This window comes from Lampetra fluviatilis, chromosome 2, assembly GCF_964198595.1.
Source record: "Lampetra fluviatilis chromosome 2, kcLamFluv1.1, whole genome shotgun sequence".
NCBI classification, from domain to species: domain Eukaryota; kingdom Metazoa; phylum Chordata; class Hyperoartia; order Petromyzontiformes; family Petromyzontidae; genus Lampetra; species Lampetra fluviatilis.
This window is the reverse complement of record NC_136276.1, coordinates 24,363,448-24,389,269: the sequence shown is the minus strand read 5'-3', so window position 1 is coordinate 24,389,269 and position 25,822 is coordinate 24,363,448. Positions and strand designations below refer to the sequence as shown.

The window sequence follows — 25,822 nt, the reverse complement described above, 5'->3', positions numbered from 1 at the left end:
AAAGGAGGTCCCATGATGATTTTATTTATGTTACGGTCATTGTAAGACATAGCCCTTTTGAATGCAGTTATTGTTGTTTACTCCAATTTTAACGAGTTCATCTCACGGGGTAAGCACCCATAAGCTTTGAATATGGGGAACATGTAAGCCCACGAAATGCAGTATGTTTCTGTTACTCCGCTGTATTGCTGTGATGAAGCTGCCGATTCTTATTTGTGTTTGTGCTCCATTACAAATGCACTCCCTTATGCTTGACGCCTCTGAGAGGGGCACACTGCCAGCGTGTGTTCTCCTCTGCTTAAGGTCACATTGGTCGTTGCCTGTTTAACATTTTCAATGTCCCACGTAATTTACATGTACGGAGCATTTGAGAGTGTTCCTGATTTTAAATACTCAGGACAACTGTGAATAGATATACTGCATATTTTATTGGAAGCAAAAGTTTTTAACAAGCCTTGGCATATGTTGACGTAGCGTGAACCACAAAAAATTGCATACAATATGTAAATCAAAGTGTTATATAAAAAAACGTGTAAGGTACGGACAATTTATATTCTAAAATGCACTCATCTACTTCATTATAAACATTTTTTTTGATTTTTATTTTATAAAGTGTTTTTTAAACTGAAAATTACAAGTTACCCCCCACCCCCACCACACTATAACTACTCATCCTCCCGTGCAAAGCGTCGAGTATGAAGCCCGGAGTTTCCATCCCGCGGGACGGCTCCCAACAGCCGAAACGCGATCGCCGGGGTGCTGTCGTCATGATCCATTCACTTCATCACTCACTCTGTGAAAAAAAAAATGCACAGTTAACCTTCACACAATCATCGCCTTCAAACATAACCTAAGCTCGCCGTGTGTGCTCCGTGTCGTCTACATGCATGGCCACTTTACATTTATACCATGACATTGTACCGTGAAGAAGAAAACCTTCTTCACGAAGAAAACACCCAGCATCTCAAATCACAAAAGCAAGTATTTAGATATGAATGATAAAGGGGACATCATAGTCAATGTCAATGCAACATTTCAGTCTATCTCTCTGACTCGCAGTCACACAGGCATTATTCCTGTCTAAAACACCCATCTTTAATGACTATAGTTGACCTTTAAACTCTTCCAAAGTAGTGCACGAAGGCTTTCGTGACCAATATTATTCATAGTACAGTTTTTGGGTTAGCTTGCGTAAATACAAATGTGTCGTTAATCCACCGCCACCCGACAGCCACTAAGTAAGGTTTGTCACGTGAACAAAACAATTCTGGAAAATCGCCTGATGAAGCTGGTTGTAATCACCAGCGAAACATTGTACTCAATTGTACATTTTGTGAGTTGACTTTCCATCACACCGATGCGCTTAAGTAATGGCCATTTGGCACGTTTTGTTCACGTGACAAATCTTACTAATTGGCTGTGTCGGGCGTTGGTGGCATAACGACATAACTAAAAAATATGAATCATGAATAGTGCACAAAATTGGTCAAATATTCACTGTTGACATACCAAGTCTTGTGACCTCACAACCTCCTGGTTTATGCACATTACGACTACAGTATTTTTCAGCCTAGGTCTATCAAAATTGTGCAGTATATGGTAATAAAGTCCTACACAATACCGGTACCACATCTCAGTAGAAATCAATTCCTGCTCCCTAAACCCTGATGCGAATTCCTGGAATTTCAAGGTAGAATTTTCTGCAGAAGTGATCTGGCATAAGAGTTTTCATTCACCACTTTTTTGCAGAAGGTTCACAGTTCTATTCTAGCAGCTGCTCTGGTTAATACTGCAGGTGCATGAACCAAAAACATCCATGCTGTCTGCTTCATAGTGGACGTTAAAGACGCAACATGAGGCCATTCTGTGCCAACGGCATGATCCACATTTGTCAAATTTGAAATATTACCCGCAAATTACTCAAATGGGATAGAATACAGCAACCATCGCCCCCTCCTGAACAAAAAGAATGGCAGCAACATCCTGAAAAAAACACATGATACTCAGGCTTTCCTGGGTAAACAAGCATACTAATTATTAGGTGTGTAATGGACATTTGACAAAGAGTCAGGGTTTGTAAGCCATGTCTCTTTCTGGTTATATTATCAGCGTTTCTTCACAAGATGTCCATATGCGGCAGCACAGCTACTGTTGTGTGTGGTGTTTTACGATGCCTTGCACGGATGAAGGAGTTATAACGGTTTACCCACAAGGACACAAGAAGATTCTGGCCCTTCCCGTAATAATGTCCCAGCATTGGCTGTAGACTTTCTGTGGACCTACCGGGCACTGCGTTATCCCGGTCATCCTCCACTACTTCACTCTCCTTATGGACGACCACTCTGGTGACTGACATTCCTGGGTGCTGCTTCTTTGCTTCCTTGATGGCCTCAACTAGGGCCTACACAAAACGCAAATTTAAGTTAAGGCGTTTCAAGAATGATGTTCATTCGGTATATATACGAGTAATAAATCACCATATTACTCTGCCCACGTACAAGCCACACGTCATACACATCACGATCCGTGTATATGATCCAACTATCACACACAAGTCCTGTTGGTTTCTTTCTTCCAGTGCCTGATCAATGCTGGACACATCCGTTCATCTAGTTCTGAAGTCACTTCAATAGGCCTCTTATCTACACCAGATGGCACAGTTGTATACGTGTCCTGCAAACACAGTGTTCGTGACACGATAATATAAAACAGATTTTTAATTCTCAGAACTGAAATCTGTCAAATTAGATTCGAAAGCAAATTCAGTACAGTATCGCTTTTTTGTGAATTTGTTTTGACAGCCAACTTGAGAACATCAACTCGGCGCAGTGAGAACCCAATTTAAATTCCAGGCTGCTGAAACTCCGATTCCCATGCAGGAACTCAGCGGTCCTGGTTCAAGGCTTGACTTGGAATAAGCTCCTGAGCCATCCAGCCACAGCTTACCTGCGTATTTCCATTCTAGAGAAATTGAATGCTTTCATTTTAACTTCTCCCACGAGTATAAAAAACACAATTCCTTGAACAAGGAATGAAACAGAGTTACAATGGTTTGTGTTGTACCTGATCGTGGTCCATTGTTTCATCTCCCGCAATCACAATCCTTTTTTCAATTCTTGTTTCTGAAATGCCATCTTTCACAATCTGTCAAAACGACAGATGTAAAATCCAGGTGAGCTTTGCTAAATAATACATTTCATAAATCTAATTATTCGTGCCATTCTTATCGCGCAAGGCTTTTCAGAAACTGCAGTGGTGATGTCGCTGGTTGTAACTACCGGCGAAATGTCACAGTACTCGAATTGTAAATGTTGTTGGATTTCTCTCCAACATGCCGGTGTGCTGTACTAGTAACGAATTGGCATGTTTTGTTTAGGTGACAAAGCTTACTAATTGGCTGTGTCGGGTGGTGGCAGGTTTAATGGCACATTTATATATTTACCCGATGTAACTAAAAAAAAACCTCTGTTATGGATATAATAGTTTTAGTTTAGAGTAATTTGCGGGTCATTTTCTAATTTGGCAAATTTGGACTGTAGTGGCGGTCAGCGCATGACAGCCCCCTCATTTGAATGACAACACGGGATCTTAAAACGTCCACTGTGAAGTGGGCAGTGCCGAGTACTTTACGGTTAATACACCCCGCAGCAATAGCCTGGGGTGGCCTGGCTATTATTCAAACCACGGGCCTCTGCAACACAAGTGTTGAACGAAAGGTGCCGTTGGACCATATCAATGCCCCATCAACAAAACGTTCCAAAGTAACAAATTGCAATTTACAGCCGGCCTGAATGACAGCGAAGCTGATGCACCAACAAACATAGACAAAGATCCCCGTATCGCCTTAATAAACTGTTTGGGCAAGTTCTGTTAGCGAGCACCTTTGAAGGCCTGCACGGTACACGAGGGGGTGGGTGGCCAACACCACACTCGGCCGTCTTTGTCTCTTGAGTGGCGATATTTACACACCGCACTAGGTACTAATTTGAGGCTGAGTCGACCTAGGGGAGGCCCAGGACTCGTTCAGATAATTGTCACTGGTGATGGCCGTAAGCGGGAATTTTATTTGGATGGCCAGGTTCGTAGTGCAATATGCTAACCGCTACACTGATGCACCGCGCACTTTGTCACATGCTACTCTGCCGATTGTAATGGCCTCCCCCAAATCCCACAGCTGCAAATTTACAAAAATTCAAAGTCAGTGATGAAATTTCCATATTCCGATGGTATAGGAGCCAGTGTCTCCAGGTTAACGATAACTTTAGAGTTGTGGTACCGATTTTATTGACACGTTAGGAACGATTGTGTGAGCTGAACCCCCAGCTGAGAATTGCAAATTCAACCTTTTCAATGCATGGGACATTCTAACACTGTGTCAAACTGGTGGGACAGCCGCTAACTTGAGGTGATGCAAAATTCAATTTCCAAACCCCGTACTCATCCACAACATGGACCACATTAACCCAAAGCTCAGGCCCTTCTAGTGGTTCCAAAATACATCCTCAGTTAACTACAGGTCCGATATTTACAAGAAAAAGCAACTGAAGGTTGTATTTACTTATTATTATTATTACTATATGGCCTTATTTAAAAAGATTGAAATTGTTTACATATTTCCCAAGGTACAGGTGTCCCCGTCCTCTTTATGGTATTTTTGAGGTGTGGTTGCACATACGGTGGCTACACTGTCAGTAAAAGGCAGTGTAGACATTTTCATTGTTGTACAGCACTACACCCCAACGTCTACGCTCGCCGCCATCGCTGACACGCGCTGACCAGCGGAGTGAAGGTCTAATAATCCCCACGACCCGCCCTGCACGGGGAGGCCCTCACCTGACAGTGGCTTGCCAACAAGTCTGTACCCGTGCATATATATTATAATATTTATAAGAATATATAAATTTAAATTGTATTTCGATTGCGTTGGAAGTGCAAAATTGGCAATTGTCTTACCTTGGTGATGTGCGTCGTAGTGGATGTACACACGGACTCCGAGGTGATGGTCTGGGCACTCATCAGTGTCCCCGCCTGCCCCTCAGCAATGCCCTCGCTCTGCGCAACGTAAAAATGTTCATCAAGTCAACGTGTGGAGAAAATGCAATGGTCGGTCGGTCGCGTTTCCTGGGTATTGAGAATTCCCCCCACCCCCCCTCCCTCGTGTTTAAATCGCACAACAAGGAAACCGCGTTGCTCTTTTGCACTCCTCGCGAATGCCTGGGTCGAAGCACTGCGTGCTAGACATCGTTACGACACACACAGGATAACCACCACCGCGCTTCACACCCTACTCACCTGTAATTGAACCCATTCATTTATAATTAACCACAGCTTTGGCTTTGGATGTATGTGTCAAAAGTACAGTTATCCCTCGATTTACGAAAGGGATGCAGTTCTTAAAAAAAGACGCGTAAAACGAAAATTCGTAAACCGGAACCGCTTTTCCCATCGCTTTAACACTAAAAATGAGTAATGTTTCGGACAGTCATTCTAACTCTACTCCTAAACTAAAAATATACACCTACATTACTTTTCACGATCCAATAAGAATAAGGAACATACATATTAAAACGATCGAATACTAATTAATTGAAAACTAAATTAATTAACTATTTTAAGGAAACTCGACAAAAGATCTGCTGCATGTTTGAATAACTGGCAAGGTGATGTGGAGGCGTTCTTGGTGCACTGCAGGGACACCGTGATGCTGTCGCGGATGGCACTGAAGCCTCCCGGATTGGCTTCTCGTTTGATGATCTCACGGCGCGCGGCCGTAGTGAAATTTCGTTCACGCGGAAATTCGATATTGTTAATCCGAAATTTCGTACGCTGAATGTTCGTAATTCGAGGGACACCTGTAACTATACCACGAATGGCAACGAACAGCAACAATGACCAAGGTTAATTGACAATATTGGTCGCGAAAGCCTATGCGTTAAAATGAACGACTAAGGTGTGTACTGGTCCATGGCAAGCAGATACCTTGGGTGTCTCGTAAGTGACAGTGCGGGTGACCAGCTGCTGCTGCTGTGAGGGTGAGTCAGCTGCTGCTCCTGAGCTTGCCCCCTTGGACGTCAGGACCCGCGAGCCACCCTGACTCCACGATTCTGTTGTCTTAAAGCGGCACAAACAAAACAACAACAGCGATACCTCCGGCGTCACTGCTGAGAGTTCATTTCCTACTCACGACGGACGGATTCTTCTCACGCCAAATTGTAATGAATGGTTTTGCCAATTCACTGCGTGTTACTGCTCTCTCTCTGTTCCGTATGGTTATTCCTGTGATTACACTTCGCCGTCACATTTGGCCATGATCATAGACCCTTGATTGGCTGTTCACATCCTGGCAAGGCGCATTGGACTTTGACGAAGAGGTAATTTCCCCTCGTGGGCTGCAGAAGAGTCCGCATGAGGGCCGCTTAGGCCGTATCAATATTTAGCTGGAGGGAGTGAGAAGCAATGCAAGAGGAGACCGTGTCAAGGCAGGGTGCGAGTGTGCACAGGGAGGCTAACCATCGAAAAACGACGGTCACCGCATCGTGCGCGTTCACATGTGTTTCTGCGGGCGTCTGGAACGCTCTTTCTTCCGATATTAGGAAGCCACTGGAGCTATGCACTTTTAAAGCTGGATTGAAAACTAAATTCTTTAGAACAGTTTTTTGTGTTTAGTTTGTTGTCCTACCGCCGCACCTCTGATAAGCACAGTTGGCTACGTACAATGCGAAAGAAGTCAAACATACATACATGTGACTCCATAATGTACCAAGGCCTCTAGATTGGAGCACGTGTTTACTCCAAATCAGCAACTCGGGACCAAGTGAAACTGTGAGGTTGATGTAAGAATTATTTTGACAATCCTCCCCGTAGATTTGGTTCCAACTTGATTTGAAGTTTTCGTGACTGCAGGAATTACTCTTAAATTTAAGTTTGTTTTCTCTCAAAATTCACACTTAACTTCTAACTTAGCAATCTTTGGAAGAACGTAATCAACCAGGCTATGCATTAAACTGTGTGTTAACCGACTCTCTGTGTTGCATTCCATTACATTTCCAAAATCTTACTAAGTTTGTTTTCTCAAACTTCCTATTTATCTCTCTAAAATTTGCCAGGCTTGTATAGGTCCATTGCTCTTTCTCTCCCCCGGCCGCTACGGGGTGGATTTCCACACAACTCTCTCATTGACATGCTAATTTCTCTACTCCAACCCCCCCCCTCCTCTCTGCCCCCCCCCTCTCTTTATTTAAGGCCTCGACATAGAGGCGTTGTTTCTCTGTGTGTCTATGTGTGTCTCTGTGTTGTCTCTCTCTGCTTGTGTATCTGTTTATATGTCTCCATGTCTGTGTTTTGTCTCTCTATCAAATTTAGCAATCTTTGGGAGAACGTAATCAAACAGGTAGGGTGTTGACTGTTGTGTTAGCCGACTCTCTATGTTGTATTGCATTATATTTCTAAGTTTGCTATGTTTGTTTTCTCATTCATTCTTACCTAATGATGGTTGCTTGTGTTGCAATCGAATCGGTGTATTCTATTTTTATTTATTTTATTTTATTTCTACGTGACTTTACGAAAGAACCATAGATCACAACTTTACCATAGGTCACAACTTTTAAAAACCATAATGTCTCTCTTATCTTCCTAAAACAGCTGCTATCACACCGATTAAAATATTTTTTTCAGATCCTGAGCTCTTCTCAAGTATGCTATCTCTCTGCTTCTGTTTTATGATTAAAATAATTGAACAGGTAACCCAGAAGGTACATTTCTTATCTTATCTTAATGTAATTCATATAGCCCATTGCCCAAGGCGCTTGACAGAGACTTAACAACGGTACAATGTGTGAATGTCACGGTGAAGATGAGGTGAATAAAATAGACGACAGGAAGTCATGGGCGAATCTGTGATGCGTGAATTAGGCGAAAGAAAAAATTGATGAGAGCAAATGATGACGAATGGATTTGGAGGGATGGGGAATGATTGGTAGCCAGCCGCAGAGAGAGATTACGAAGAGGGAACCAGGAACGGTGGTGGTGGTGGTGGTTATGAGGGGAAGATTAAGGAGATCCGTGGGATGAGCTGGGAAAAAAAAGTGAGTTTTGAGAGAGGAGCGGAAACCAGTGAGTGAAGACAGCTGCTTAATCGCCAACACCACCGTTCTGTTCAGTCTGATTTTCATGCAGAGATCTCCGTAGAGAATTGTCTGCAGCCCCATGACGGGAAATGACCTCTTCTACAAAGTTCAATGAACCTGGCCAGGACGTGAACAGCCAACCAGGGGTCGATGAGCGTGGCCAAATGTGACTGACTGCTTAGTGTAATCACAGCAATAGCCTTGTACAAACAAGACGTGCCCACTCAGGGTATTCTGCTACCCTGCTCATGTGGATGGAGCTAACAATAACATTCAAATAACTAAGCGGACAATTCGCCTCCGTCACGTAGCTGTCTCTCCACATAAAACACAACAGTGTTTGTTACAAATCCCATCAGCCACATGGCCTTCTGCGAGTGCATCACTTCCGCAACAGTGGTTAAACACAAGCAAGCTCTGGACTGCTTTCAACATTCAGTCTAATCGGCACAGAGAGGCTGGTTTGAACAATGCCAGTGTTTACAGGCAAAGGCCCTCTCTGTTGGATATGGGTCCTAGTTCAATGCAAAACTATGTAATACATAGCACCTAATGAGCAGCATGTGTGTAACACGCACATGGACACTTTTGATTTGCTCTACGCCTGCACGTGTTCTGTACCTGTGCAGTCTTTACAGTCGGGCTCTGTCCATTGTGGAACACAACCCTTCCCGGAGAGCCCGAAGACAGCCGCTTGTCCCACTCGCTGGGCATCTGCGGTGGCGGCACCGACTCCATGAAGTGTCGCTTGAGCTCGCTGATGCTCATCTTGTGCCGAGTCAGCTCCTCCTTGGTTCGACCGGTCCCCTGCAGCAGAGTCTCCACGTTAATGCAGCACAACAATCACAACAACCGCCGATTGCCACTTCTTCTTCTTCTTTCATATGTCTGAAGTAGATGTAGAGCAACAACTACAATGCCACATTCAGATGTTCAAGCCACATAACCGCGTCACTAAGTGGTGGTGACATCACCACGGTGTTCGTGCCAGGCCAGCTGCACGTTGAGGGCATGTTAAGTGTCAAACGCCCACTGGCAGGAGGGGGCGGGACAGACCCAGGTGCCATGGGTTGACTGACTGAGATGACTGGCAGATGCACCACCTTTGACCCCTACTGTGCCAACTTGCTGCGTTTTAGCTGCCTGGCGCTCCGCTCGTTGTTATGAGCATCGCTCCCCTGCTCTAATGTGGCACAGGGGCCACATTCCCATGCATTGACTTGGTCTGCATCGGAGCTCCCAGTTCCTGCCTCACTTCACCTGATAGAGTTCAATGCAAAACATGCAGCACGCATGATGCAAACAAAGCGAAAGATCTACGATGGTTACACCCAGCCAGTGACTCTGGGCGCTGCCTTGACGCGGTGACGCCATCAGGAATAAAAAAAAATACATTTAATTTTTATCATAGAAAATCTTTTTTTTGCTTAAAAAATGTTCGTTTTACAACTTTCTAGTTTTTTCTTGAGCACATAACTGTGGAACGCACAGCGCAAGTGTGAAGTTTGTATGGTACGTTTAACTTTTTTCGCACCATACGTAGCCAACCATGCTCATTTGAGGTGCGAAAAGTATGTCTATAAAATATTAATCACGTAACTGGAAACGTGCGCTATGGGAGTTGGGCGTGTTGCACGAGGGACGCCTGTACAACTCTGATGACGCTGTTTGTTGCTGGCCTTCCCCACTGGACATCTGTGATTTAGAGCTTTAGAGCTCATCGTATTCCTCCAGTCTAAATACAGATGCTGATATTCAGCTGATTTTAAATACAAATGGGAAAGCTTTGCAGCATATCTCTATGATAAATCTGTCTTTGCAAGTTGTATTTAACTTGACTTACCTCCAGCATTAGTTTGCTATGTCTCACGTATATGTTGTCACCATCTATTCTCATGATTTGATATTTCTGTAAAAGACAAAAATGGAGGGAAACATTACAACAAGTCTCAGAACAAAATATTTTCATTGCCAAATGCATTTAGAAACATGCGTTTAGACTATTTTGATTATTTCGCTGCTATACGTTTCCATGTGATAAGCCAAGTCGTTGAGCTATAATTTGTGGCCAGGTCGCTGCTGAAAGAAAAGCTGACAGCTAAGTGGGCTTTACCTGGTAAGAAAAAAAGTTTGTTTGTGATTTGCTTACCTTTCCTATACTTTGAACTCCTATCGTGTTTTTGTACTGTTTGTTGTTGTAATGTTCTGACCCGCCCCTACTGAACATCTGTGAAAAAGAGCTTTATAGCTCATCAGATTCCTCCTCCAGCATAATTTTCGAGTCTGATTCTGACAGTCGGAATCATCGGTGTGTCGGGGATGTCCTGCCTTCGGGAGGCCGGACGTGGGAGTGGCCGCGTGTGCGAAGGGACCCGAGTTAATGACCACAAACGAGTGATGAATTATAAATCATAGTGGATTGATCAACTAAATCAACTAGATCGTTGCAGCTCTATGGCCAGAGTAATAACGAGGGTTGTTAAACGATAATCAGTAAACCAGTATCATTTTCAGAATAAATTACCTACTCTGAATGTGAGGAATCAGTGAATCGTTTCCAGTGATATCTGATTCATAATTATTTTTCTTTTGATCGTTGTGTAGGTATAACGTCCAGTTTACTGCGACCCTCATCCATCCAACAGAGCCAATTATAAAACGAGTTGTCACGTGGCTAATGTGCCAATTGATTTGGTTTCCCAGCAAATGTGGAAAGGCAGGCAATGGTTTTACAATTTACTACGTAGGATTTCGTGACCAATTTTATCCATAATAGAGGGGTTTTGTTTACGTGACAAACCTTACTAATTGACTGTGTCGGGTGGTGGCGGGTTTAACGACACATTTGTATTTATGCGATCTCACCCAAAAACAAACCTCTATTATGGACGATATTTTACAATTTTATACAAAAGTAAAATAATTTATTTTTTAACAGACTCCACACAGAAAGGTGCCCAAGTTGGGAATCAAACTCAGGCCCTTGCTGTGAGGCGGAGCTGTCACTGAGCCACCCTGTCACCCAAAAGCAAATATAATCCAGTTATACAAAAAACATATTTTAACAACCCTTTTATTTGAGCAAGCCCACACACTCTTTGCAATGTATATTACCTGACTCTTTATCTTATCATATTTTCTATTGGCCCGTCAGCCAAAATATATATATCTTATTTTCCTTTTAGTGGCAACAAAAATCCTGTTTATAGTTCTACTTATTGTACCAGTGACAGAGAAGTGACAAACATTGACAGTTGCCACGCACCTTGCGCTCGCGATCATCCTCCTCCACCTCCACCTCCTCATTCTCAGACTGACACACGAACAACATTGAACATTGCAGCTCTGGTTAGAAACAGGCAGTCTTTAACTGCACCCAATGTCATCGACGGACCATATAGTAATCCACCGGGGCTTTCAAACAGAGGAACACCAAAACGACACCAACTCTCTCTCCTGAAGCCCTCTCGTCGTGGCAAGCAGACCTCGGCATTGGCATTTAGCTCCTGAACATGTTGCTGCTGCCATCATACGCAAAATTAGAATCGAATTACATGACAGTGCATTCATTCAACACCACAGTTCTAATTTAAAGTAATTTGCAAATAATGATATTTTGCTCATTGAGTCTATGCCTTTGGTCAATTCACAGACATTGCAGCGATGATTTGTTCATACAACAAGATCATATCTATTATAAGGACGAAAACCTCCAAAGCTTTTATCATATGTACATTCAAAATAACATGCTTCTACCTAAGACTGACCTCTCCAATACAAGTGTAGATGTGTAGATAACATTGTCTCTCAATTTCTGGTGGTTCCCCGTGAAGACTATACAGTATTCTATTTTTTGTTCAGCATCTTAAGATGCAGCTATATGCAGATGCTATTTTAATCCAAACGGTGTATCGTGTTGTCAGTTATCCGCGATGTAACGCACCCCGGTGTGTAATCTAAAGTAAACTCAACACACAGTTGAGTGTGAAGTATTGGAAAATGACGGCAGGAAACTCCTTGACGGGAACACACTTCTTTTATTAAATCTTGACTTGTAACAATACAACGCGTGGCCTCTCTTCTTCACACTGCACTTCTCTTGACTCTGGATTCTGTGCTGCCGGCTCTCTGTGCCTCGTGTAGACTCCGCGCCTCGGCTACACTCCTCTCTCGCCTCGTGTAGACTCTGCGCCTCTGCTACACTCTCCACTCGCCTCGTGTAGACCTCGCACCTCTCTCGCTGGCTACACCGTATGCATACTCGGCTCGTGCAGACCTTCCTCTCTCGCTGGCTACACCGTATGCATACTCGGCTCGTGCAGACCGTTCTCTCTCGCTGGCTACACCGTATGCATACTCGGCTCGTGCAGACCGTTCTCTCTCGCTGGCTACACCGTATGCATACTCGGCTCGTGCAGACCGTTCTCTCTCGCTGGCTACACACTATACATTACTCAGCTCGTGTAGACCGTTCTATCTCGCTGGCTACACACTATACATTACTCAGCTCGTGTAGACCGTTCTATCTCGCTGGCTACACACTATACATTACTCAGCTCGTGTAGACCGTTCTATCTCGCTGGCTACACACTATACATTACTCAGCTCGTGTAGACCGTTCTATCTCGCTGGCTACACACTATACATCACTCAGCTTCTACTCTCCATTACTCTCCTCTCCGGGCTCTATCTCTGCACCTTCCTCTTCATTCTTAGATGGTTCCACTTCTGCCCCTTGCTCCTCTGTGCATCACCTTATATACCCCTTCTTCCCGGGAGGCGGAGCGGATGCGGACCTCAACGTCGGCACCGCTCCTCAGTTACCCAATCCCCACGCGCTATCCTTACGATCCGGTTCCGCTCAGCGCGTGTTTCCACTCCCCGACCAATCACACCGCGCTGCTACCCGATCACTCCCTCTGGGCGCGTCACCGGCACACAGCCAATCCGCAGCACTACCCCCACCCGCGCACTGACGCCTGCTCCTCCCCGTCAGCGCGCGTCACCACACACACACCCGTACATACGCGCTGGCACACGACATATACACCCAGCGCGTATCACCACTACATCACCCCCTCCCACATAGCTCGCAGCCGGCCCGGCTGCTAACAACAACCAACCGCGACGATAAAACGACAACCAACAAAAAAAACCCCATAACCCCCCCGAGTGTGCCCCGTAACATAACACAACAACAACAACAACAACAAGAATAACTATGTACAGATTGACAATGAACCCGAAAAGTCAACAATAACACGATACGAGCAAATTCGAACGAACGCGCCCCACGTCCCTGCGACTACACGCAGTGACGAGGCGCTCCAACTGCCCCGACTCCTCACGAGGCAGGTCATGCAAAGTAGCACGACCTGGCGCGAGTCCGTCTGGCTGGTCCATCGTATGGGGCGGGACACTGACGACCGTCCGGCGGTTCCGGCCGCTCCAGACGGCGCGGAACGGGCCTGAAAGGGCCGGCCCCGCCGCGGAGATCCGGCCGCCGGTGATCGGCAGCTGTCAGTTCCGAGACACCTGGGAGCAGATCAGGCGAAAATACGTGTGGATCAGGCAGAGACATTTCCCCCTCTGGGTCGCCGGTCACGTCACACGCCCGGCCATCACGACACAAGGGGAGGCCATATGGAGGCGAGAACGGTTTCAGTCGGGAGGGGTGAACGTACCACCGGCGCTTTCCCCACTTTATCTGAACGCACTGGGGCCGTGCAACGCGCACGACCTCCACGGGTCCCCTCCACGGTCTCAACAATTTAGGCGACGTAGCCAAGGGTGCCTGAGGGCAATGCAGCCAGGCCCTGTCACCTGGTTTCCATTCGTGCATGGACACCTTCCGTGCCCGCAACCGTTCATTAGCAATTTGGCGAGCCCGCGAATTAAGCCGCGCGGCCTCCCTCGCCTCTGTCAGCTTGTGAATATTAAACTTAATATGTTCTGCCAAATTAGAATTAGTTCGTGGAGCGGACAGGCCAAGTTGCGTTTCTATTGGCGGGTCAGCTTCCCGACCGTACATCAAATAGAATGGGGAAAACCCCGTAGCTGCATGGGGGGCCATTCTATACGCAGCAAGGACTCCCGGGACCTGCAGGTCCCAATCTACATGTGCCTCGCACACCTGCTGGCACAGCATGGAAGTCAAGGTTTTGTGGAGTCTCTCCACCATCCCGTCAGTCTGCGGGTGGTACGGGGAGGTACGCACCTTCTTGGTACCCAACAGATCGCACACCTCTTGCAACAATTTACTCGAAAAATTTTTACCTTGGTCGGTCAGCAGGCGTTCGGGAGCCCCCTTGTCCAGGACATAGCCCTGGACGAAGGCATCCGTCACAGCCGCTGCCGACTGGTTAGCGAGAGGCCACGCCATAGGCCATCGGGTAAAGTATTCGACCCCCACTAACAAATATTTATTCCCTCTCGGCGTGACTGGGAAGGGCCCCAAAATATCGAGTGCAACGAGCTCGTTGGTACGCGAGACCTGAATAGATTGCAGCGGTGGATTAGCTGCCACGGCCGGTGGTTTACGCCTGGCGCACTCAACGCACCCCTTCAGAATATGCACCACATCACTTCCCATTCCCAGCCAGTAATAGTCACGCTGAAGCAGGGCAAGCGTCTTGTTAACTCCCAAGTGCAAGAGGCGTTCGTGTGCCGCCAAGACAACCCTCCCCCTCACAGCGGAAGGCACCACGAGTGCGTTCCGCCGGGACAAACTGTCCCATTTCAATAACACGCCCCGCTCAAGTACATAGGAGCCGGTACGCTCCTGGTCCCCCTCGGGACCCCCAACCTTGCGGCGCAATGCTAGCAGCGAGCTGTCCGCCATCTGGAGGCGGCCCCATTCGCTGAGCGACAGCGAGAGCAGCGAGTCCCGACCCTGAGAGGCAGTGGAATCATCCCCGATCGGTGCGCCCGCTGTCGCAGCCAGTGCCCCCATCTCCCCCGCAAGCGTCGGTTTACAGCGCGCCGATCCCGACAAACACGCGCATTCATCACAAGGCAACAACCGCGACAAGCAATCGGCATTCGTGTGTCGCAACCCCTTACGGTACGTAGTCGTAAACTGATAGTCCTGGAGGACTTCCAACCAACGCGACAACTGGCCCGAGGGCTGGGCGACCCTCAATGAATACTGTAGCGCCGCGTGGTCCGTTCGGACTGTAAAGTGACGACCATAAAGATATGGCCTAAACTGCTGCACAAAAAAAACAATGGCAAGCAGCTCGCGACGGGTGACACAGTAGCGCTGCTCCGCCGGAGACAACACCCTACTACCGTAGGCGACAACTCTTTCGACACCTCCAACGACTTGGGATAGCACCCCCCCAATGCCCGTGTTGCTAGCATCCGTGTCCAGCAAAAAGGGACTGGCAAAATCGGGATAACACAAGGGTGGGGCACCCACCAAGGCGTCCCGGAGGGAGCGAAACGCGGCCTCCTCCTCCGGTCCCCATTTGAACTTCACTCCCTTCGCCGTTAGAGCGTGCAAGGGTTTTGCAATAGTGGCGAAGTGCTCAACGAACCGCCGATAATAAGAAGCAAACCCGATGAAACTACGCACGTCGGAAACGGACGTAGGTGTCGGCCACGAACCGACACAATCCGTCTTCGCGGGATCGGTGGAGATCCCCGAAGAATCGACAATGTGACCCAAGTATCTAACGGACCTACGAAGGAGGTGACATTTGGCCGGTTTAAATTTCAACTTAGCCGATCGCATTCGCAAGAACACCCCTCTCAATCGCCGGAGGTGTTCCTCAAACGTTTTACTGAAGACAATGACATCGTCCATATAAATCAAGCATGTATCCCACTGCAAGCCCGACAAAACCAGCTCCATAAGTCGCTGAAACGTCGCTGGAGAGGAGTGAAGTCCCATGGGTAACCGGTTAAACTGGAACAGCCCCCCTGGAGTCCGAAATGCTGTCTTAGGTTTCGACTCTTCGTCGAGCGGCAACTGCCAAAACCCCGATAACAAATCAAGAGTCGAAAAATATCGCGCACCAGACAATGCATCGAGGGACTCATCCATCCTGGGGAGCGGATACGCGTCAGCCACAGAGATCTTATTCAGGCGACGGAAATCAACGCAGAATCGCAGGGACCCGTCCTGCTTCTTAACCAGCACAATAGGCGCTCCCCACGGGCTAGAGGAGGGCGAAATAATATCGGCTTCTAGCATATCGTTAACAGCCGACTGAACATGTTCCTTCTCCACGGGACTCAGTCGGAAGGGATTTAGCCTGACCGGCGCCGCATCGCCCGTTTCAATGTGATGGTGCAACAAATCCGTGCACCCAATGTCATACTTATGTTTACTGAATACATCAGAGAATTCAATGAGCAACTCGCGCAGCGCACCCAACTGCGCCGCCGACAAATCGTCCGAGGCGGCACATAACGAATGGACCCACTCAAGGTCTTCCCTTGGCTCAACGTTCCGCGCGGGGCTCGAGCCCACCTGCGCAACCAACCCATCATCCCCAGGGACCTGCGCCGCGTGAGCCAGCACGGTGCCCTGCGGGATGACAGCTGGTCGCGACCCCGCGTTCAAAACCATCACAAACGGATCCCTGTCAGCCCGCACCAAAGTGTGAGCCACCGATAAATCAAGACCCCCGACAGCCTTGTTAGAAGGACCCAAAAGCATACTCTGTCCCGAAGCCTCCCTCACCCATGGTTTCCGCAACCGGAGGGGAATCAACATCTGTGAACCCGGGGGCACTTGCACTGTCTGCGTCGCCACCGCTTGTATCGTAGCGCACGCCGTCCGAATGTCAGTAGGGCCCGTCAAAAATGAAATCCGGCGACCCGATGGCAGTTCAATGCATCGTTGATCGATAAGAATTTTAATGGGCATTTTAGCCAAAAAGTCAGTGCCCAAAAGACACGGAACTGCCAAAGAAGACGAAACGAAAACGGGCCCCGACAATTTGATATCTCCAATGCAAATGGACGCCCTAACCTGACCGATAATGCCCAACGATCCCCCATTAGCGGCGTAAAATGGCACATCCACTGGAAGCAGCGGACGACATTGGACTGGAAGAATATTATAAATGAGGTCCGATATAATAGTTGCCGATGCCCCCGTGTCCACTAACACCCTAATCTCAACCCCATCAATAGATCCCGTAACAACGGACGAACCCGCCGAAGCAGCCACAATTCTATGCCCCAATTCCGCCCATTCAATGTCTCCCTGGTCCCGGCCGAACCCCCCTCGCCGAACCGAATCCCCGAACCTTAACCGGCCCTCCTCCGCCGCAACGCGGCGTCCCATGTGTGCCGAATAAACAGGCCGAGCGTGTGAGGTGCCGCGACTTGCCGGGGATTGTAGAGATGACTTGGGCTCTCGGTCGTCGTCCAGCCGAGCTCCCATGGCGCGCTGCCACGGAGCGCGGCACCCGGACGCCACGTGGCCCCGGAGGCCGCAGTTATAGCACGTGACGAGGGTCGGAGTAGATCTTGGTTGCTCCGACTTTCGGCCCGATCGCAGAGGCGACCGGGCCCCCGGCCTCCAGTCCCCTGGTCGTCCCGTGGCGAACGCCTCCTCTCGTGGGCTGACGACTTGGGGTTCGGCGACCACCAACCCCGGGGCTGCGACGACAGCAGCGTTGCAACCAACGCCTTGCTTCCGTTGTAGGGCCTCGTGCGCTTGAATACTCGTGGCGACTCTCAAAGAAGAAATATCAATGTCGTCAGCTGTGTTGATAGGGACCCCCAGGTCCTGCGCCAACTTGAGCAGCTGCTCCAAAACCATCGCGTCTTGGCCCTCCTCGTCCATCCGAGGGAACGCAGCATCAGCAAGAGCCAGCAACGCCGTGCGATAGGCCAGCGCGGTCTCCGTGGCCGCTTTCCGTCTTGCGTAGAACTGATGGCGGCATGTAGAGGGAGGCCCGTAGACCCTGGCCAACAAACCCAGCGCATCCTTCAGCGTGGAGCGGTCCGACTTCCGTGCAGCCCTGAAGGCCGCGAGCGCATCGTCGTCCAGCATGGCGGGCAATGCCCGCAGCGCCGTAGCATCGGACCACGCTGACATCTCTTGATGCGCCAAAAACCTTCGCTGAAATTGGCCCCAGTCTCCGCCTTCCGCCTTGAAGGCTGACAACGTGGGCAGGCGCTGCTGAAAAATGAAGTCATCCGCCTCGTGGTTCCTCTCCGCCTGTCCGTCGGTGTCTAAGATGGCGGCTCCAGCAGCAGACGTAAGATGGCGGACCCCCTCGCGCGCTGATGAAGTCGATGCGCGCGCTTGGGAACCCACCACCACGTGGCGCTCGCCGTTCCCGCCAAAAGTAGGCCCAGGCGCAATGGCGGGAATCCCCCATTCGTTTTGGCGGGAATCTGCGGGGCGACCTTGTAAAATGTCCCCCACCGTCCCCGCTCCTCCCGACGAGCTGATCTCCGCCAAGATGGACGCGGCGGCGAGCAGCAGCTCCGCCAGTCGGGAGTGCGCCTCACGAAGCCCGGCGTCTGTCCCCGGTCGCTCGGCCGGCGCCGTCGACGGACCCTGCAGCGTGGGCAAGTCCTCTTCCTCACCCCCCGCCACCAGCGGCTCCGAGTCGTCCAGGTCTTCCTCGCGGTCAATCCCGTGGGTCCTACGGGTCTTCCTCGTCTCCATACTTGGAAGCCCGTTTCACTTCTGACGCCAGATGAAGTATTGGAAAATGACGGCAGGAAACTCCTTGACGGGAACACACTTCTTTTATTAAATCTTGACTTGTAACAATACAACGCGTGGCCTCTCTTCTTCACACTGCACTTCTCTTGACTCTGGATTCTGTGCTGCCGGCTCTCTGTGCCTCGTGTAGACTCCGCGCCTCGGCTACACTCCTCTCTCGCCTCGTGTAGACTCTGCGCCTCTGCTACACTCTCCACTCGCCTCGTGTAGACCTCGCACCTCTCTCGCTGGCTACACCGTATGCATACTCGGCTCGTGCAGACCTTCCTCTCTCGCTGGCTACACCGTATGCATACTCGGCTCGTGCAGACCGTTCTCTCTCGCTGGCTACACCGTATGCATACTCGGCTCGTGCAGACCGTTCTCTCTCGCTGGCTACACCGTATGCATACTCGGCTCGTGCAGACCGTTCTCTCTCGCTGGCTACACACTATACATTACTCAGCTCGTGTAGACCGTTCTATCTCGCTGGCTACACACTATACATTACTCAGCTCGTGTAGACCGTTCTATCTCGCTGGCTACACACTATACATTACTCAGCTCGTGTAGACCGTTCTATCTCGCTGGCTACACACTATACATTACTCAGCTCGTGTAGACCGTTCTATCTCGCTGGCTACACACTATACATCACTCAGCTTCTACTCTCCATTACTCTCCTCTCCGGGCTCTATCTCTGCACCTTCCTCTTCATTCTTAGATGGTTCCACTTCTGCCCCTTGCTCCTCTGTGCATCACCTTATATACCCCTTCTTCCCGGGAGGCGGAGCGGATGCGGACCTCAACGTCGGCACCGCTCCTCAGTTACCCAATCCCCACGCGCTATCCTTACGATCCGGTTCCGCTCAGCGCGTGTTTCCACTCCCCGACCAATCACACCGCGCTGCTACCCGATCACTCCCTCTGGGCGCGTCACCGGCACACAGCCAATCCGCAGCACTACCCCCACCCGCGCACTGACGCCTGCTCCTCCCCGTCAGCGCGCGTCACCACACACACACCCGTACATACGCGCTGGCACACGACATATACACCCAGCGCGTATCACCACTACAAGTGTAATGAATGAACCTTAAACAACGCACCTCTTGCCATTTGTTAAAACGTTTGTCCGTGCGCGCTACAAACCTCGGTGTCGAGTTGGTCCTCCACCGAGTCCGAGCTCGAGCTGCTGCTGTCCGAGCGCTCGCTGTCCGACTGGGCACAGAGAGACAGTGGGCCCTTTCGTTTCACAAGACACGGACGAGCGTCTACGCGTAATCGCGTCCGCGCGTTGTTACATTGCAGCACCGACGTTTTGTGGAACGACTTCTTTACCTCGCTCAACATCGTAAATCTCCTGAAGCTGAAGATTCGTGGTGCTGGATACAGCCACAATTGCAAATGTGATTTGTAACTTTGATCCTTACCCGTGTATCGATAGTAAAATTTTTATATGCCGTTTTATTGAGGGACTGTGTTGTTGTCTTGGTGTGGTCTGGGACTACTGTTGTTGTTTTTCTGCTTTGCACAAGCTTCCAATTAATGTGACAAATCGGCAGGAATGTATACACTTATGCAATTTGTACTTACATACTTTATTTATTTTAACGTATGTTTTGTGTATCGTTTGTTGTAGTAACTGGCTGACTCGTCCCTTCTGGACATGTGAAGAAAGAGCTTTATAGCTCATTGGATTCCTCCTCCAGTCTAAAAAAATACTATAATTTTGATACCAGCACCTTCCTTGATAAATCTTGGAAGTGATCGTGTGATTTGTGTCCACGTGCGCAACCAACTTAAGACGAGTTATGGTTTATGGACACTTTCCGGACCGATGTTTTCCCAGCAGTGTGAAGCGAACGTAACGTGTCGGCCTCAGCGCTGAACATGCCCCAGTGTTTGTGAAAGGAGCTTGCGTACAACATCAGGCGAGATGTTAACTACCTCGCCTGGTATATAGGAGATCATGGGTTCTCAACCCTGACGCCTGCTGTATATTTGGAGTTTGCATGTCTCTCCTCATGGTCGCGTCAATTGTTCTCCGTGTCATCCGGTTTTTCCCCCCTCCACATTTAAAATCAACATCATACATTTAGAGTATTTAGCTGCTATACATTTGTACTTGATAAGCCACTTCGTTGAGCTATCATTTGTGGCCAGGTCGCTTCTGAAATAGCTCATTGGGCCTTCACTGGTAAAATAAAATAAAAATGATTCGTAGTTTACTGAGCTTTACAACACTGTAGCATTCATTACATAGGCTAGTTTCTGTTGATAAGGCTCGGAAGAGTTGTCACCTATCCGAATTTGACCTGAACATTCCAGGACTTGCCAATAGTGTCCGGGTGGCAGGAATTGATTTAGACTGAGACCTGGTACCGGTATTGCTGTGTTGCACCTTACTGCAGTAGTGCTGCTGCACAGTGTTGATAAGAGACGTAGTTCTGACTGAGACATATGTCTGGGTTTGGTCGAGAGTAGAAAAGCTGGAAATGTTACTGATAGACCAACTTTTTATTGTCTTGTCATGGGGGGCACTGATTATTTTTTGGTACTTCACTAGGTAATAATCTACCACAGCACTGCACAGTGAGTGGCATTCTTGTGTGTTGAATGGCACACCAAAATATGGCCTATACCTGCAGCGTTCACATGTTAGTTGCACGAATTGCAATTTTCACGATTATAAAAAAAGGCAGACTGGCACAGGAAGCTGTGCAAGGACAAATGCATGCACGGCTGACCGGGCATCGGAGTTGACTGCACAGAGAATGGTCTTTACCTCCTCGTCCTCTGCTCTCACACTACGCGCCCTCTCCTGAGGACCACTGAACAACAACGCGGCCTTGGGCTCCAGGTAGCACAGGGACAGGGCCAGGGGGAGGGAGAGGGTAAGAGAGAAGGAGACGGAATGAGAAGCAGAGAAGAGCAGCACAAAGATGAGCATGAAGGAGGGCAGCAGGGAAGGCGACCGGATTGGGATGTACTGGCGCAGGCTGAGCGGCACGAAGCCCGCGTACTCCTCGGGGAGAGAGGGGAAGGCAAGGTAGCCATCTTCATCCAGCAGCTTAGGGAAGTGGAACATAAATATCGGGAAACAGTCGAGGAACGGGAATCGAGCCACGAAGGGCTCGTCGCATTCTGACTCGGAGTCTGTGCCATGCAAGCTGCCTGGATGGGAGCCCCGCGGTGAGCCACGCAGTGAGCCACGCGCACCACGGGGCTCTGCCACCGGCCCTGGGGACTGAGCCTCGTGCCCAACGCTGGCCAGGGAGCAATGGGAATGAGATGGGGATGGCTGTGACGGGACAGGGGGCGTCTGCATTCGGTGTAAATGGTAAAACCAGGCAAATCAAAGTACGACGGCAGAGCGAGGAGTGGCGATGGCGAGGTTGACAAAGAGAAGGACATGGAGAAAAGAACGGTTAATTTAATCGCAATAAAACCAAAACACCTCCCGGCGACTGACCGTGAAGTTATTTCGGAAAGCAACAACCATGTGCCGTGATGAAGACATAAAATACGCGAGAAAACCGGCAACTCTGCACTTGAACTTACGAAACAAAGGCACTAACACAGGGCAGACAAAACGTACTCGTGCGTGTCTTTTTTTGGGAAATTAAAACTCTCAGTTATTTTACACTCCCCAGGAGGCTTTTAAAGATCAGCACAGCAGAGTTCCTCATACATACAAAGCCGTATTATCTTATTTTCTGTGAGAACAGCTGATCCACGATTGCTTTGCTGCCAGCTGACTATGAAACTATCTGCAGATAAGACAGCAGTGAAGGGAGTGACAAGGGACGTAATCACAACCGCAGTCTCTCTCTGTTTCTCCTCCTCCTTGCGTTCAATCCACACTTTCTCTCTTCTCGCCCACGCCTTTCACTGGAACAAACTTCCCCTCCACATGAATCAGTCACCTTCGCTCACTAGTTTCCATTCCTCACTAAAAACTCACTTATTGTTTCCGAGCTCACCCCACGACCCCCCTTAATCTCCCCGTATAACCACCACCACCACCGTTACCGGTCCATCTTCATGTTCTCATTACATGGCTATCACTCACTCTCCCATTCATTAAATCCATTCGTCATCATTTACTGTCATAAATTTTTGCTTTCGCACAATTCATGCATCACAGATTCGCCCACATTGCTTCCTCTCGTCTATTTTAGTAACCTCATCTCCACCGTTACATTCACACGCATTGTTGCACCATCGTTAATTCTCTGCAAAGCGCCTTGTTTAAGGCGCTATATAAATATAAAGTCCGATAAGATAATGTTACCGTGGCCTAGCATGAGGGCCAATCGCAGCGGACGAGTGTGCTGCATGACGCGACGTAGTGGTTTACTCACATCACATCTTTGTTAAAGGGAAAGGAATCTTAATGATTTGTAACATTTGTTATCACAAAATATGTCGACAAACATAAGTTTGTTGTTTAAAAAAAATGGCCCTGCAGCAGCAAAGCAATTGTAAAAAAAAAACGTCGTTCAACAATGACTAAGATATAAGGTAGAACAAAAACCCCTCTGTCATGTCAAATAATATAAAGATCAAACACAAAAGAGTGCAAATGCTCCAGCCTGTAAGGGTGGCTCTTGATAGGTAACATTGTTTGTGGTTAATTGAATCATCCATGACGACGTAGAAACTAATGATCCTTGAGTCTGGGCTGCATCTGCTGAAGCCAACACATTCTCAGCATTTGTTAAAGTTGCTGTTTTTAGTATCTGCTGGTCCCAGCAACACTACGTACTCTCAATGAGTCTATGCGTTTTCCCAGAATGCTAAGAAACCCGAATATACTTTGTCGCGACGACTTTCAGCTCTTTGTTGAGTTGGTGTTTCCACTGAACTACGTAAACATGCCTCAGTTTCCCTGGGCGCTCGCGCTACTGGCACTCGTGATTAGCAGCTCGGAATTGCGGTTCGGCCCTGAGAGTCATAGATACGATGCTAACGGGATCGAGGCATCGGCGGAATGGTGGGATCTTGACGAGGCCAGCGTGGCGTTCCGACGGGAGAGAGGAGGGCACCGTCTGGACCTGGCCGACACAGTGGATCGAGAGTGGCCCGCTGCCTGCGTGATGCGTCTCAATGGCCACCCTCGAAGTGACTGCCAGCGTGGTGCCATGACCGCGGAGAAACTCCGCAAGCGCCGCGACTCTCTCCCGCCCCCCCGCACTAAACACACACCCGCACGCAGCGCACCCACGTAGCATTCTGGCGGGGGGTTGCCTGGCACATCGGGTTTTAATCAGAAGGGCCCCTAGGGGGAGAGTCCCACGATTTCCCGGTGCCAGGAGATTGGCCGACCCCCACAGGACAGGTTACATTGCGGTGCCCCTAAATTGGCTTAAAATTGTATGGGCGCAAAAAGAAAAGTTTCCCTGGGCCAACCACAATGAGTTACACGCAACATTGGGGGGAGGGTGGAATATTAGGCACCCTGAGCAAGGAGCCCTGAGCAAGGGACAATGGGTGGGGGCGTGACAGCCGCTCCAGGTGAGGGCGGGGCATCAGTTGTAAATCGAAAGGTAGGCACGTGATTGGGCAAGTCTTCTCTCGTCCTTCTCCCTCCGACTCTTCTCAGCGTCGTTGGGACGCCGCGAGTCCAGTTTCAAGGTACGTGTTAGGACGTTTGAGTAGCTGGGTTCATAGGCAGAGTTACGCTAGGCTCTCAAGGCGAAATATTCCTCCTCCGGGTAATGCGTATTGGCGCCATTAATAAACTCTAGTACAGAATATCGGTGTGGTGTGATTTCTGTGTGTGTGGGCAGAACCTCGGCATCTGTGATCTGTGTGTGGCGCGACTGCGTGGAGGAGACGGTGTGCCCGGCGTGAGCGCGAGCGCAGGGCTGCAGCGTGGGGGTGGTGCGAGTGATTTGAGGGTGAGGCGCGTGAGGCGTGTGTACTGTAGCACATACGGCCGCCGTCGTTTGCGAGTTCTTGCGCTCGTGTGCGTGTTTACACAGCGTGCTTTACACAGCGCTTTTACACAGTAGAAATAGCGTTAACGGTGAGGCGTGCACCATAGTCCCATCTCCGCCGTTCCTTTTCCGCTAGCATTCGCCTCTGTTTGCACAGCGGATTAAGGCTTAGCCACGGGGGGGGGGCATATTCATACCGCCGCCGTTTCTGTTGATTAGCGCTCGGCATGTGCGAGAAAACCCCGAGCGGTGGTGAGCCAGCCGTTCAGATATATCCCTCAGAGAGGGCGCTGGCGCGGGGGGCCGGTCACGCGATCGGCGGGGGGCCCGGCGGGAGGCGGCCCTTAGAGGAGGAGGGAGGAGTGGAGTGGAGGGGGTGGACGTCGCGCCCCGCCCGCTCACGGGGAGCGGGAAGGCTCGCCTCAAATCGCACAGGTCAGCTCGGGTGAGGCCACAACTAAGACGTTGAGTCAGCTCTCGGAGCCAATGGCTCAGCTCCCTCCTACACCGCGAGCGCCCGGATTCCTCCACCACCCCTTGGGCAGTTACCGAGTGTAACTGCCCAAGGGGTCGAGAGAACGGGCGATGGCGTCCTGGCGTCTGACTCTGCTCCGCCCTCTGTATGTACGTATGTATGTTGAACTTCTTTCGTGCTGTACGTAGTCAACCGTGCTCATCGGAGGTGCGGGGGAAGGACAACAAAACTAAACTCTTTGGTTCTTTCGGTAAAGTCACGTAGGTAGAAAAATAAAATATTATATATCACGACGTTTCGATCGCAATACAAGCGGTCGTCCTCCGAAAGAACCAAAGAGTATGGATTCCTGCAGTCACGAAAGCTTCAAATCAAGATTAAAACTAAACTGTCGGTTCACCGCCACCCTTGACGTCCCTGTGCCTGTCCTCACAAGCGTCACTCTGAATTAAACTATTTATTTGGGTGATGCTGCAATGAAACGTCACCTATTACCTATCGTTCCTTTTAAGGCCATATGTTAAGGCTATATGTTACCACACGTGTGCATGTGTAGTTTGTGAGCCTCGTCATGAGCACGTGTTCGCGGTGGCGAGATGTT

At 49.2% G+C, this 25,822-nt stretch overlaps 1 protein-coding gene across 5 annotated transcripts in view; it reads right to left on the bottom strand.

Annotated features, from left to right (window-relative positions):
* Window positions 1-420: 420 nt before the first annotated feature.
* LOC144944477 (protein 4.1-like) overlaps window positions 421-25,822 on the bottom strand; it is a 77,420-nt gene continuing 52,018 nt past the window's right edge. For 2 of the 5 annotated variants that reach the window (XM_078872672.1, XM_078872688.1), the window contains 10 exons: window positions 21,590-21,658; window positions 19,954-20,022; window positions 11,392-11,439; window positions 9,970-10,035; window positions 8,748-8,933; window positions 5,980-6,111; window positions 4,954-5,052; window positions 3,064-3,144; window positions 2,284-2,401; window positions 422-793 (listed from right to left, as the gene is read on the bottom strand). In XM_078872672.1, the coding sequence (XP_078728798.1) occupies window positions 789-793; window positions 2,284-2,401; window positions 3,064-3,144; window positions 4,954-5,052; window positions 5,980-6,111; window positions 8,748-8,933; window positions 9,970-10,035; window positions 11,392-11,439; window positions 19,954-20,022; window positions 21,590-21,658 (873 nt within the window). In that variant the 3' untranslated portion in view covers window positions 422-788. Of the gene's footprint in view, window positions 794-2,283; window positions 2,402-3,063; window positions 3,145-4,953; window positions 5,053-5,979; window positions 6,112-8,747; window positions 8,934-9,969; window positions 10,036-11,391; window positions 11,440-19,953; window positions 20,023-21,589; window positions 22,127-25,822 lie in introns of all 5 variants that reach the window. The other 3 variants (XM_078872654.1, XM_078872663.1, XM_078872680.1) reach the window with 3 other exon arrangements.